At 31.9% G+C, this 15,964-nt stretch overlaps 1 protein-coding gene across 3 annotated transcripts in view; it reads right to left on the bottom strand.

Annotated features, from left to right (window-relative positions):
* Nucleotides 1-640: 640 nt before the first annotated feature.
* Imp (IGF-II mRNA-binding protein) overlaps nt 641-15,964 on the bottom strand; it is a 119,650-nt gene continuing 104,326 nt past the window's right edge. For all 3 annotated transcript variants that reach the window (XM_076399208.1, XM_076399210.1, XM_076399209.1), the window contains exons 3-9: nt 7,605-7,779; nt 7,109-7,311; nt 6,770-7,044; nt 6,529-6,713; nt 6,337-6,471; nt 6,036-6,281; nt 641-4,817 (exon numbers count right to left, since the gene is read on the bottom strand). In XM_076399208.1, coding sequence (XP_076255323.1) covers nt 4,683-4,817; nt 6,036-6,281; nt 6,337-6,471; nt 6,529-6,713; nt 6,770-7,044; nt 7,109-7,311; nt 7,605-7,779 — 1,354 coding nt within the window. In that variant the 3' untranslated portion in view covers nt 641-4,682. The remainder of the gene's footprint in view (nt 4,818-6,035; nt 6,282-6,336; nt 6,472-6,528; nt 6,714-6,769; nt 7,045-7,108; nt 7,312-7,604; nt 7,780-15,964) is intronic.

Genomic DNA, 15,964 nt, shown 5'->3' with positions numbered 1-15,964 from the left:
GTCAATCTTATTTTAATAAAATGAAGGTTTAAATCATTTCAATAAAGAAAATAATTGAAAAGACTGTCATGATGCGATGACCAAGATACTCCAAGCAGTCGTTAACAAGTCGGAACTCTGCTAATTAAATAAACTATATCATAAATACACACCAGGGTTTATTTTGGAAAATAAAGAAGATAAACTATACTGGGAGTCTATAGTACTTATAGATAAACTACAATGGAGTCAACAGTGAGTCTGACATTTATTGATGTAGTTATACCAAGCAACAATAACATGTTATATGAGATAACAATATCAGCAAATATTGGAATCTAGAGTATCTACATTGTCTTAACCATATTATCAGTGTTATTTTTTAAAAAGTGCAGACGAATATCACTTGCACTGAGTCTACACAGCATATATTAAAAATATGCAGAAAGTGATTTTATTACATCGTTACTTGGGCATTCGAAAGAAGTCATCAGATATCTGGTATAGTTCAACGTGCTTCAGAATGAGTAAAAAAGTCCTAAAGCCCGGCTAAAGGATGTAATACTTTAAATTTAAATTATATTGCATAAAACATCAAAATTATAATTAATAAATTGGGGGTAATAGGAGTATAGGCAAAAATCCTGAAATAAAATTCCAATTTAAGGGAACACTATTTATTGTAACTTAAGTGATTGGAGTTGGAACAAAAGTAGCCTGAAATGTATGCCATTATTAAGTCTAAAAATCCGAAATAATTGTACAAAACATTAAATACACTGACTTTACTCTATTCATCATCATCTACACAAATGTTTACGGAAAATAAGAAATGTAACATTTTGAAACTGACAAAAAATAACTAAATATTCTATTGTCAGTAAGTAACCATAATATTGATATATAAACGGTTCAATCTGTATATTGTAAAATAACCTGAGTTATACCTGAGAAATATTCTATTGCATAGGCGTTGGTAGATGTTGATGTTCTGTATCCTAACGTTAATTTCGCGAATTTCACTGTAGAATTGACTGGCAACAAAATATGTTACCAAATAAGCACCATTAAGTAAATAACAATTCTCAGTGTGGAAAGCGAAAAATGTATATGAACATTTAACATATAGTATATTAGGAACGTAACAGTTTTATCAAGCCAAACTAAAAGTGACACATTGAGGATTGTATGCAAACAACTCTTAGGCATATCATCATAAGAACAATTACCAAATTACATCTTAAATCTTGATAAAACTGGAGATATATCCATAACAGTATTCTGTTCCAATAAAAACAATGGCACACTACATCAAAATATACTGACTATTATCTAGTTTAAACGGAAAATAGTATTCACCAGAAAAAATATTAACTTATATTGATACCCAAGTAAAACATAAACAACAAAATTATGCTTCATAGAAATATATAATTACTGAGGTAGATTACTACTTAGACATCGGATAGTTATTCAATACTTCATTGGTAAACGTTTATTTTAATATTTTACTTTATTTGAATAGGTTATGATGTTGTGATCGTTTTGCGTGTATTCAAATTGTTACCTGACTGAACTGTCTTAATTTTTCTTTGATAGTAAAAAGATTTATTTTACAAGAGAACCAAGGATGATACTAGTTCCGAGTTCAGTAAGGCATTTTCTGATGTTAAGACACAATTTTACACACTTATACTATCCGGTCTAAGACTTACTAAGTCTACAGCGAGCTGGTTTGCACAATCAGTCTCCTTCCAGCGCATAGTAAATGAATATGTGCTACAACTATGGTGAATCAAAGACATTCGTAAAATGAAATACAAAAAGAAACGACAAATTATAAGTTTACTTCTATGGAGGAAATATATCTATATATGTCCTATACATACGATTAAATGGTTGGTTTTTAAATTATAACACGATGTTCTCTTACAACTTAATTAGCCCTACTATTGTGGATAATGTAACTTCTGAAAGTCATAACAAATGAATATAATACAGAACTGATAATATAAACGGACTCAAGACAACTATACTATTTTAATTTAACTGGTTTCTTTTTGTTATGACGATGAATCTTGTTATAATTAAAAATATTTTTCTTGCAATTCGTTAAATCATTGTTCATCAGTGTTACAATGTTTTGAATATGCATATTTTTGTTTTTTTTTCGAAGTGTATGAAAAAGAATCGTGACACAAAATCACTACTTGTGTGTTGCTGTTTGTGTATATCTGACAATTTTCAGTATTATTCTTGGTAGGTATATTAGATTTCTTTAATTTTATGCTATAAGTATAAATTAGAGCGAAGTAAACATTCTATTGTAAACCATGTGAATACTATGGTCAGAGACAATGAACATTTATAACAGTTTTGCTAGGCACTATTTATACCCATAATATTAAAACAAATCGTTCACGAAAATGCAGCTGATAACGGAAACAGTGATCTGAATATTCCAATTAGACGTTTGGTATTATTTGCATTAAATTACGACAATTTTTTGTTTCATACTAGGGGAGTATTGAAGTGTTAACTTTCAATAGTCGCTCAGTTCTGATATCTGTAGTTAATGCTCACGGCTTTGTTGTATCAAATACCGGGAATTATTACGCGTGTATTATAATTTTTCCGTTCTTATAATGTCAGCAGAATGTATTGTGATTCAAACTGATTCAATTCAATAATAAGCAAGCGAAAGACTATTCTACCATTCTTGAGAGTCAAAAAATGGATAGTAGTAAAGCATTCCATAATTACAGGTTGCTGAGTTTAAACAGCAAGAACTAGAACAATATTTGAATAAAGTTGGGTGGCTACGCTGTGGAAACTACCCATTTTAGGCTGAATATGGGTCTTTTGGGGGGTCTGGTATTGGAAAACGGCCGGTTTTCCATCAATTTGAAAATTTCCATTGGCCAGAAAGTCGTTTTTTTTGTCGATCGGTTGATGTTTTAGGATGGTGTGTGTGAAATAAATGGATTGAATTATTAATTTGTACTAAAAACTGTTTAGTTTGTACAATTTGTCTTGTATCAATTAAATGCCTGAATTGTTATTAAAAATCCCGAATGTAACTGGGCAAGTGCTCGAAATCTCTTTAACTGCAGTAATAAATATATGCACCCTCGAATATATTTTATATATACATAATTTTTTTATAAATAAAAGCAGCTCTCTGGTAACATTCTTGCACTTTGGCACAGTTTATAAATCTGTACAAATAATTTAAAATTTCTTTTATACATAAAAATTTAATAAATATTTTAATATATCCATTTTTTTCACATTTTTTAAAATAGCGACCCCGCTATGCTATAACGTTATTTTTTTTCCTAACAAAAAATATCCTCCCCAACAAACAATTTTTTATCAAAAATATTAATTTTTAAATTAACCAGGTCCTAGTCATGGACCGGTCATAGGTCCCGAACGGACCGACTATCCCTCTTGATTTTGTACTATTAGGGTCGCGGCTGGCCTTGACACAAGGCACCACGCCGCCTCGTAAGGTAAACTGCCCTACTGTCTTATCTGGTAAAATCATTTCTGCAACAATAATCGACAAGCCAGTCCAGGGCGCTTCCGTCTCCTAACAAATAATAATTTATGGAAACGCCCTGATCTGGCTTGGTACACAATATCGGTTTAACAATCACCTAACAATTATAATTAAAGTTAAAAAAAGTCTGTCCCATTCACGCCTTTCTTTTAGAGTCCATAAAAACGTTTCACGATAATATTATTGGACGTTCCAACACCTCCGATTTGATTAAGCGTATTCTCCTTTGGCTTATTGTTGAGGTGCCGCACACCGCTAAATGTCCGCTAACGAACGCACAATAACATATCACGAACACAAACTTTTAACCGGACGAATATTAAATTTAACTTCTTCACATTCACACTTAAAAAAAAAGAAAAAATAACAGCCACGTTAAGCGTGAGCGAAGGATGCAGGGCAACCGACACGCCCGATCGTCAGTTAAGTCCATTCCGACCTGCATCCCACACTAACAGTTTCAAAGGAACTTTGGCGCCTTTCGATTTGGTGCTGCTCGTCCAGAATTATTATTATTTGTTTGTTTTTTGAAATGGTGACTTTGTTATCTTTGTTGCATTGTTTACATTTTGTCGAATCGGATAATCCAAAGCTTGTTGTTAGGTTTGCGTCAAAATTCAGTTGGGTTACAGGCGTTTCCTGATTTTTTTTCAGTGCCTGCGTTATGTTGTCGGTTGCATCTTTGGTAGTCCTTGTGATCAGGTATTTAATAGAATGAATGAACAAACACAAAAAAAACATCTGAAATTGCTATGGTTGGTTGCTGTGTAAATAACGGAAATTTCTAAGGCTATAATCTAATATATTTTGATTTCCTGAGGTAGATTGTAATGTGGGCACGGAGTTAACATACCATTATTCCAGACGGTTCTCTGCACGTTCCACTTTTATAAAGATAAACTACGCAGTATATATATATAATAATAATAAAATGAAGCACACCTGTAGTACTTAAAAACTTAATATAAAAACGACGTGAAACCACGAAAACAACGATTAACGGTGAATGCTACGGGGGAAAACGATTCAGGCCGGGCCTGGAACTGGCTATTGCAAAAAGTGGAAGGCCTTGAGAGGCTTGTGAACAATTAGGTATGTTTAACTTATGCACAAGGCAGTGAATGTAAGTAGCTGGTGTCTACTGTTGTTCAGTCGAAGGACCCCCTTCTGATGGCGGCTGGCTAGAGTCCTTGGGCTGCTTCGTTTGGCGCGGTCTTCCTGCTGGAGGCATTGAAGCTTGTAATACCATGGCGCGGATACGTCGTTGTGCGGACTGAAAGAATTCAATTAAAGTAATTAGTTAAAATATTAATTCATTTACAAACATTGATACATCAATTAACACTGTTTTATGTATAGAAATGTTTACGAAAGCGTTGTGGTTCTGTTAGATAAGCTAATATAGTAATTAGATTGTTTCATATTTTAAATCAATGCAAAATTCTAGTTATTTGGCTGTACTTTATGGTAATTTCTAAAGTTCTAACTAATCCAACTATTATCACAATTATCTTAGTTTTTCTATTCCACTTTATGTCTAATTTTTTTTCCATTGTGATGCACAAAAAAATTAATTCAAACAAGAAATGTTTAGTTATTAAATTATTTATTTTAATCTCAATTTTGATTGTAAGACAAAACATTCAAATAAAACAAAAAGTGGATGGTGAATGCCATAAGTAACCAAAAGTTGTATTTCACAGATCTATTGCGTACCTTTAAAAAATAAGTTGTTTTTCCATATACTGTTTTATATTTTAAGAAATTAATGTTATTTGCCCCAAAAAGTTTGGTAAACCTAGTTAATAAATATAAAATAGTATGTATTCAAAAATTTAGTAAATTAATACACGTTTTTGGTTACTTTTATCTAAAAGTCCACATTTGAAAAAGGTTTTTTTTTCCTTTAAGGATATTCTAATTACTTTAAGAATTTTATGCATTATTTTTCTCAAAAAGAAATTGCTCATACTGATTAATAACTCTTAAATCGTAACTAATCATAAATTAATATAAATGGTTAATTCTTAGGATCTATACAGCCCATTTTTTTAAAAAGATATGATATTTAATCAAAAGTTAATTAAAACTACTTTTAAAAGTAAAATTCTTCTGAATAATGAATCAAATTAAAGACTAAGATATTAAAGACATATACATTTGAACAGAAAGTGTTTATCTCATGTACTTATTTTGCTTTAAAACTACAAATCATAATTTCTCAAAAATACACGATATTCAATCAAAAAAGTTAATAAAAATAGTTGAATTTTAAAACTACTACACTTTTATAAGATAACTAGTTTTATAAGTAAAATTTAATACAGTGGTGAATCTAGATAATAAATATTGTGATAATTATTTAATAAATATATAACATTCATTAAATTAAATGGAACGTCTATCAAGTCTTCATTTGTTTATCGTTATAAAATAGTGTTATAAAATCAACAGATAGAGCAACTGTTTATTTATTCATTTTCATACTTACTTGTACACTAAAGAATGGACCGATGATATGTACGGTGGTATCTTCTCCTTGAGAAGGGGCACCTTGTTCGGGAAGCTTAATTACGCTACCAGTGACACGTTGAAGTTCGCGAACATTCTGGCCCCCCTTACCGATAATACGGCCTACTTGAGAACTAGGCACCATAAGTTCAACTGTAAGTCTAACATCATCAGAACCGGCTACAAAACCTTCTTCTCTCATCTTCTCGAAGATTAAATACTGGGCCTAAATTAGAATTTGTCGTGAAAATCAATTAAAACCACTTTTATGAGTTTAATACCTTCCACTGGGCTTCCGGCGAACCAACAATACTAACTTTTCTTTCGTTAGGTGCGTCTTGTGGTTTGGTCTCGTCCAAGGGTGATATTTTGACAGACGCTCCAGAGAAACGAATGATATTACGAATATGCGACCCCTAAAAATACAATTATGTTTAATTACCTTACTATTGCGTTAATATTACAATTCTTACTTTAGTACCGATAATAGCCCCAACTGCATTATTTGGAATGTACAAATATGTTACTTCCTGAACATCACTGGATAATTGAGAAGGTCCTGCTGCAGGATACATGCCTGGATAAGGTGCTTGACTTGCGTATAACCCTCTTGTATAACCAATACCTGCAGTAGCCATCATTGCCATGGGATGCAGACCTATTGCAATTAAAATAGATTACGTACAGCTTGGTCAAACTTTTGTTAGTACATACCTGGGAACATCATAGTCTGCGGAGCCATGGCCTGTAAGTCATTTTCATAACTTTGCCTAAGTTTCGCGCTGATCTGAGCTTCAGCTTTGCTCATGTTATCAATTGATCCTTTAACAGTTATAATTCTTTCTAGATTAAATGAACTGATGTCATTTATGCTGGATACTGTAATCTTGGTTTCAGTTTCCTGCATGATTCGCTTGATAGTATTTCCGCCTTTACCAATTATTCGTCCAATTAGATTGTTGTGTGCCAATATCTTTAGTGATATTTCCCTACAATAATAATAAACGACGTATTAATGACAATGATTTTAAATTAAGCCACAGGTATATGTACGTTTTATTGGTATTATTAGCCTCTTGTTGCATGACCTCTAAAATTTTCTTACAGGCATTTGTACAATTTTCCGGATTTCCATAGATAGTAATTGCCTTTTCTAGGGAACCCACATTGTCTTTTCTATGGACGTCAACTCGTGCTCTTGTTTGCTGGGTTATCTGACGAATTGTTAAACCCTGTCTTCCAATTATCGCCCCCACCTGAAAATAGTACACTGATATAAAGTCGTCGTATGTATACATACTGTATAGGTTAATAGTAACAAATTTGAATTTGGCGCCTTTTTAAAATATATTTACTAAGATATCTAGTTTTTAAATATAAATATGAAGTATACAAATAAACTAATACCACAAATTTATGTTTCAATTATTATATATAATTTAAATCAAACAAAACCAATTTTCTTTAATAACAGACAATTTCTAGGAATATTAGAAAGCTGTATTACAATATTTTTATGTAAATGAATAAAAACTATGAAAATGTTTACCATATCGCTCTGCACTAGTATCCTCAATGGAAAGTCTGTCTGTCGATTTTGTCCAGGTAATCCTCCGAAAGGGGCGCCCGGGCCCCTAGGTCCTCGCCGTGCTCTCTTCTCAGTCGCCATTTCGACTTTAATAGGTTTACCTTCGACTTCGAATCCATTTAGTTGTGCTACAGCCCTGAAATTAAAAAAGAAGAGATTATAAGGATCTGTTGTCTGACGTACGACGAAAAAAACAAGCGAAAATCGCCCGTGTTATTAATTTCAATTGGGTTAATCAGAAAGAAATTATATGACGTTAACATAGAACATGTTAAATACTTGAGATTAATAATTGAAAAATACTTGTAGATTAGTTGGTCTACGATGACGTTTTCTGAAAATTCTTGTATTCCAGTGAAATAATAACTAAATAATGTATGTTTTAAATGTGAGTGCTAATGCGTAATATTTTAGAGCATTTTAAATACTGCATAATAGGTAGGTTGAAGGTTTTTTGGATGCGCTCTATGTTGTAAACGTACGTCGTAGGATTATTTTTTATATTTTGTTTGATTTTACAATTGGTTTTTATAAAAAGGTGTAATGTGACGATATTAAATTGACATTGCCAAATATATGCATTTACAATTGCATTTGTCAAACCTAATAAATAACTACTTTTAATAATACTCCGAGTATAGTGATAGTATTTAACAGGTGGTTTCGACACGTCTGTTCAGTGGTTGCCAGATTATGATGAAAATATCGACATTACAATGTTTTGTTCGATAATTTTCGACATTTTAGCATTAACGTACATAGAGTGCGCTATTTCCTTGCATTTTATTAATAATTTAAATAATATGCATATTTATCTAAATAATTAATTAGTGATTATTTGTGGTAATTTTTTAAAAGAATTCACTATATAAAAGTGAGTTGAATATAATTTAAACCTATAAAACCCTTATGTAGTTGATATCTCAATATGATTGGTGGACTCTCCCATTCTTATATCAATAGCATGTATACGGCCGCGTTGCCTAGTGTCCCTTCTGTAACACATCGTCCAATCAAAACGGTATCTTGGTTCTTATTAAGGTGCATAATACCCTCGAGCGGTAATGTGCGTGAGTATAACCGCCATACATTTTTTCCTTTTTATCCCATGTAGCGTGATTACGACGAAAAAAAAACCGTAGGAATTATGTATGAAGAAACTAATTCGGTTTAATCAATTTTCTTACATAGTATACAGTCGGTGCGATAAAAATGCACTCAAATTCGTTCTATTTATCAGATATGACATAGGAACCAATATTTGGTTTATCAACAAATGTCACTGACATTATCAAAATGCTAAAGCAAATAATTGTAAAAATAACGATATATCACTGATTGTATTGATTTATGCACATTGTTTATTATTTGAGTAACTCTAAAATAAAAATAAAATTTCAAAATATCATCACTTTGTTGGTAACTTTGTGCTGACTTATAATAAAATTAATCAAAATTTATGATGTCAGCAGGTCGCAATGTTGTCGCATTAACTTAGAATTTTGCTTTACAATCGTTGACGGTTTTAATCTCCAATTATTATCACTAATGTTTTGAAGAAATTTGTAGACATTTGACAACAGGGTTGTCGATATGAACATTAGCATCCTGTCTCTTTTTAATTTGATTAAAATGAGAAGGAAAAATCCGTTCCCAGTATATTCGACGTCATCTATGACGTGCATTGCTATTTTATTGGAAATACTATAAATATGTTATGTTTTGAACAGTTTCAAAAATTCAGAAAAGGAATAACGACAGTAAAAGTATATACTGTTACATTGGTGCCGTGATGCTTAGTCTTTGGTTGGAATGGAAAATAATTTTTCATCATTCAGCTGCTCCAATATGGCTAACCAAAGACGACTAGAAGAACTGTTTAAGAGGATACGTGTTGTCTTTCATTACGACAGGGCTAGATCACACATATCTCTATTAATTCGGTCGAAATTGGAGAGTCCAGTCCTGATCTTGCTTTGTTTTTGAATAAAATCTCTTAATGGTATAAAACTGGCTTCAAAAGAGCCGTATGAACTGGTTTAGTTTTAAAAATATAAACATTTCGTATGAAAAGTTTTTTAGTGGCGGTAGAGTACGAGTAAGTTCCCCTTGAAAAAAACACGAAAAAATCAAAATTACTAGTTCGCCAAGAGAATATATTCAAAGAAAGATAGCTCAAATAATAATGTAAATTATCAGATAAAATTGACTTATGTATGAAGTCATCAAAATACAATAAAATTCATCTTCTAAAACTCTTCTTCTCTTCTAATCTGTTGTAAGATACTTGGCACGTGAAATTTAAGTTAGCTATCACTCAATATATTATAGATATAGCCAATAGATGTTTGGTGTTAATTGCCTAAAAGAAGTGTTTCAGGCCAATCATTATGCGAACATTTCATTATCATAAAGAAGGACGAGAACCAATACTTGAGTTGTCTCAGTCTATCCGTATTTTAATAGCTACAAACTATTAAAACATCGATAAAATAAAAAAAAATTTTACTTAAAAATCATCATATTCTTCAGAGTCTTTTGAGAATTGGTTCAAGACCCTGAAGTAGGGATATCAATCGCAAAGAAAAATATCGATACATCCTACATAAAAATATCGATACTTTTTAACTGATAATGTTTAAAAATATCATTTTTCTTAGACCCTGAGGTGTCTTTCAAGTAGATTTGTTCTTAAACAGCTCAACATTCTGTAAGTTTTTTAGTAAATCAACCATCGTACTCATCTACATGGCTCCAAATATATCTTTTTTGTTTCTGATGTTAAAATTATAGCTTTGAAGATGACGTTTACAACCAAATGTGACCACGAAAGAAAATTTGCTGAAGAAATCGAAGATCATACATCAGTCAGCATACGAAAAATGTGTGGAGGATTTGGTAAAGGACATAGTTACATTGCAATCGATATGGTACCTACATTGAAAGTGGTAGACAATTTTTGATTAGTTAAGAGTGATTTTAGTGAAACAGCTTTTGTCATTTTCAATAACAAAAATCAAATACTGGCTTGATAACCGGGACAATTAATTACTACTATTGAATTTATAGAAGCTCGTACAAACTGGTGGCTTACAAATGGACAGCTGTTCATCAATGTGTATAGTCTGTGATAAAATTGCAACTAATAGTTAAAAAATAGTGCATCATAGATCAATAAACATATTTGTTCACCATTTAGAAACCAAATATATCATGAATGAACATCGAAATCGGCACGTTTCTAATGATATACAGTAAAATATAGCAAGATATCAATATTTGATTGTTGTGTGTACATTATATCAGTTCATGTTCAACAGTTCAATGTTTTCTGTTGACCTGTAGCTAAAACTGATAAATTTCCAACTTTGTGTATTTACCTCAATTAATTAAAAAAAAAGCACATAAAAATAATTGTTTTTGAAATCATATAATTTAATAAAATATAGTTTCAGAGCCTTGCAATTTCATAAAATTTCTTTTTGTTTGTATGTTATATGATTATATATTGTTTATAACTTTAAACATACTCGAATAACACCGTCATAAAGATATCGGATTCACAATAGTTCCATGTTTGCTTAAATCATTAATTGTCATAATTTAGTGGAGTTCGAACTAACATATCGCAGTCTAAGCTGTAATGTGGTCAAGTTTATGGCTAGAAGTAAATTGTTACAGTTACGAAACACCCATACTTTGAAAAACACTCTTATTCTATTAGTCTATTAGAATTTGGGCCGAAGTTTATAGTTCAGGGTGTACATTAGTGGACATTAAAATGTGGTGAACTATTCTATGCTATTCTATTCTATTCTATGGCTAGAGAAACTTTAGTCGGATCTCGCAAATATCAGCTAGAAGCTGACCAAATAAAACAACGACCACCTACAACCGTTTGCTACTTGGGTTGCTAGGAAAAAATGGCGTTTCTAGTCGAATTGTATGATCTGATGAGCGAAGTGTTTACGATTAAGGGTTTCTTTTAACTTGGAATATTATTGGATCACCAGTAATGCCTGTACAGGCGTTCCAATAAGTCCATCTTGGTAAAAATAAAAATGTCTTGAAGCCTAATTAAGATATCTTATATATTAAGATATTTTGACACAAAAAGTAAATTATAACATAATCATAAGAGAAATAGAGATTTAACTTTATAGGAAAGTTTGGGGAAATGTTTCGGACGTCCAATATGCAGATGTCGCTGATTTTAACATATTACTTTCAGCTATGCTAAGAGATGCGACGTGATCTGATTGGTTTGTTTATTTATATTGTGCGCCATTTCCAATGTGCCTTATATTATTTTATTTTATTAGTATATACGAGTCCGTAGTTGAAATGCATTCTCGTTCTAAGAGGTGTTGTGTGACCGGACATACAGATAGTGAGGAAATGCATCATCGTTTACCGTTAAAAAAGTACCCGGCGATCTTTAAGAAATGGGTAGAAAACATTAAAAATCCTAAAGTGGTTGGGTTAAATATGAAATAGATTTATAACCGTTACTGCGTGTGTCACAGACATTTTTGTGATGCATTTAAACTTTCCTTTAAGTACTTAACAATTTAGTGATGGTCAAAATAATACCACGAGCCCAGAATATGTACAAATGGACGTAAAATTTGTATTAATTCAGTCAGTCAATCCCCCTTTCTGCTTATTCTTACTGTTAATTATTTGAGTCCTATAACTTCAGTTCCAGATGTTCCTATAAGAGCATACAAAGTTTTACGTTGTACGCTATGGTGTACATCTCAGGTTATTTAGTAAAACTTTTGAGAAAAGAAATTAATTGTGATTTTTTGTTTACATACAATTATGAATAAATCAGTAGGCCCACAAATTGAGACTGATTTTATAGAGCCAAGACAATATCTGTTGCTCCAAACTCCAACAAAATTGTTTGATTATACTATCAGTAGGTCTTTGGGCTATATCTTTTATTTTATTCCGCCATTTTGCCACGTCGATAATATAACAATTTTTTTGTCAAATGTTTAAAAAAAGTAAATTTAAAACCGTTCAATTGTACATTCCATAATGATCTTTCAGATAAAATATTAAAAGCAGAATTTTAAGAGGGGGAAAGACTCAAAGTTTGCTTTCAGTATAAGAAAACAAAAAGACAGAACTCTGAAAGATCCTATTAAGTTGATGGCACTAAACAAATATGAAACAGTAGTAATTGATTGATCTTATTTGTTTAGTCTCCCAATCCTATTTTTTTAGAGGTTATTAACACAGGCCAAGAATTATTAAAGATTTTGGGGCAAGAACACATCCTTTAACGAATCAGGTAAGTCATGCATTCTTCAGACAGTTAATGTATTTCTGCATTTTACCAAAACACGGTAGACTGACATTGATTCCTCACAATTGGGACAGAGAGGTATCTCAGTTCGATTCATTAGGAAGGAATTGGTGAATTGGCATTGCACAATCTGTAGCCTGCTTAATTATACTTGCAAATCCCTATTCTTTAAAGAGACAACAGGGGAAAAGAATTTCTTTTTAATGGGCCAAAGCTTTTTTCCTCTTTTGACAGTATTTACAATCTGTTGACCACTCGCTATAGTGTCTTTGTCGAGATAATCAGCTAATTCATTTCCAAGTATGTCCTTGTAGCTGGGGATCCAGAGGAATATGACTATATAGTTTATTTTGAGACTTACGTATTGCAGTGCTTATTCCTATACTAGAGATGTAGAACCATCCATATAAACGACCTCTGACTAATTTCTGAAATACTAACGAACTCAAATTTTGATGATAGGCATAGTCCATTGTGGTTCAAATATAAAACACACTGGTTTCTGTACGACAGGAGATATATGAATTGTTTTTGGTATATTTCGTGGTGAAACATTTTTGTCCTTTGGAGGCAGGAAATCCCGAGAAAAAATGTGGAAACGCTTCACGATTTTGCATGTCATCCTATCTTATCGAGTACAGAACAGCAGCAATTAAAAAAAACTACAAACGAATTAACTCTTATTTGACATACTTCTTCACTCTATAAATTGCCGTAACTTGTCAAAGATGTTAGTTCAATCAAAATAATTATTTTCACGAAAATATCTGGAGCACGAAAAACTAATCTATGTTTAGAATATGGCCCATTTGGACCTATGGTATTGAACTGTGGGATACGACTAGCAAATCTAACACAGCTATCCTCCAGAGATTCCAGAATAAAGAGTTGCGAGTCATCGTCGATGTCCCATATTACGTGTCCAACAAACTGATTCAGCGCGATATCCCCATAGAACCCATAACGAGTGTGGTTCGAAATGTTAGTGCGAAGTACTCTGAAAAACTATTAGTGCATCCCAATCACTCGCCAAACACTTAAATGTGAGCGACGACAGTGTAGTGCATAAGCTCAAACGCAAACTACCGTACGAACTGATTAATAGACACATAGACCGAGATTTAATAATCTCTAAAATAGGTTAGAATAGTATCTAGAATAAGATTTAGATTGTAAGTTATACAGCAGATCACTTACTGAAGCGATCTTCTACATGTCAGGATGGTTATATTATATAACTGAAATCGTATAATAATTATTATTGCCCACGGGAAGATTGTTGAAGTTCCAAGAGATTAATTTAAAAAAATGTTTAGAAGATCAAGTGTAACTATTAATTCATCCGTTTATTGTAGGAAACTTAATGAACTTTACCACAAATTTGAAGAAAATATACAAAACTGAGATATATTTTGGTATTGACTTCTTGGGATATAAGATCCTAATTATCAAACTTTAATGATGTACAGAAATTCTTAAAATATTATGGAGAAGTAATAAATATATCAATGTATAATACGTTGTAATCGTAACTGTATGGTTTACAAAGTAATCTACGTATTCTTTCGTCATGTTTTGCAACATTGACAATAATAGTATTTATGCACAACGTTCCAATGTCAATGACCTTTTCATATTTACAATTGTATTTTTTAAGGTTTCCTGTATGATTTAACATTCGATTTTTTTCCTAAATTTCACAAAATCGATGACATAAATCAATATACACTATAATAAAAATAATCCGAATATCGAATAAAAGAATACCTAAATAATAACCTAAAATCAGTTGTTGTTTATTGACATTTGCGATGGTGAGAAGCATAATTGTTTAAGTTATATTTTTTTGAGAATTCGAAAACGTTAATTTTAATTTACGCGATTTGTTTTTGTAACTCAAAAAAATGGAACATGTCATAACGACGATTATTAGATCTTAATCAAAATATCAGTTTTTTGTAATAAAATATTTTATATACCGAAATATTTAAATTGATCACCCACCTTACTTAATGATAATTTACCGTAGAAAAAAATACATGTACTATGGTTGAATCAGTTGATTATTCGTAATAAAAGTTCCGGAAAAGGATATGGAAAAAAAAAGAATTATCATTGTAAAAATGACTCCAACCTCAAGCTAATTATTAAAGAAAAGCAACTCATTTCGTCACCACTCCCCCAAGCAGAGCATGTTAAATATCTTGGTATGCATTTAGATCGACGCCTAACCTGGAAGAAGCACATACTCTCTAAACGGAAATAACTGGGACTAAAATTATATCAAATGTATTGGCTCATTGGGCGCAAATCCAAATTATCATTAGATAACAAGGTATTGCTGTATGAGTCTATACTCAAGCCCATTTGGACATATGGAATTCAACTATGGGGTACCGCTAGCAAATCTAATATATCCATCATTCAACGGTTCCAAAATAAGGTGTTGCGTGCCATTGTTGATGCTCCGTACTATATTTCAAATAAAGTGATACAACGCGATATTCCTCCAGGACCTATAACGAGTGTAATCCAACGTGTTTGTGTGAAGTACTTCGAAAGAGTGTCAGTGCATCCCAATGTACTCGCTAATCAGCTAAATATGCGACGTGATAGTGAAGTGCGTAGACTAAAACTTTTAACACCACCTGATCTGATTACTGGACATATATAGAGTTTAGAATAAGCATTAGAATAAGACTAATTAATTAAGATAATATTTTATACAGAAGATTGCTTAATGAAGTGATTTTCTACATGCCATGTATATATAATATAAACAGAAGAAATACTTATTGTCAATAGGGTAGATTGTGGACTCACGAAGAGTAATAAAAAAAAATTCGTCACCAGTTTAGATTTAACAAAAATAAACAGCCGACAGCGACAATTAATCAAGTACATCATATTGTGGAATTGAGAAAAAATGTGAAAATAAGGACATTTGTTCAGCTAGCTAACTTTGCCCAAAACTCTGAGATGAAGTATGGCAAGAGGGTTTCGA

The sequence above is a fragment of the Rhynchophorus ferrugineus genome, unplaced genomic scaffold, assembly GCF_030347505.1.
Source record: "Rhynchophorus ferrugineus isolate W39M unplaced genomic scaffold, kcgeb_rfMv2 rfM3, whole genome shotgun sequence".
Taxonomy (NCBI): Eukaryota; Metazoa; Arthropoda; class Insecta; order Coleoptera; family Curculionidae; genus Rhynchophorus; species Rhynchophorus ferrugineus.
This window is presented reverse-complemented; position numbering and strand designations above follow the sequence as displayed.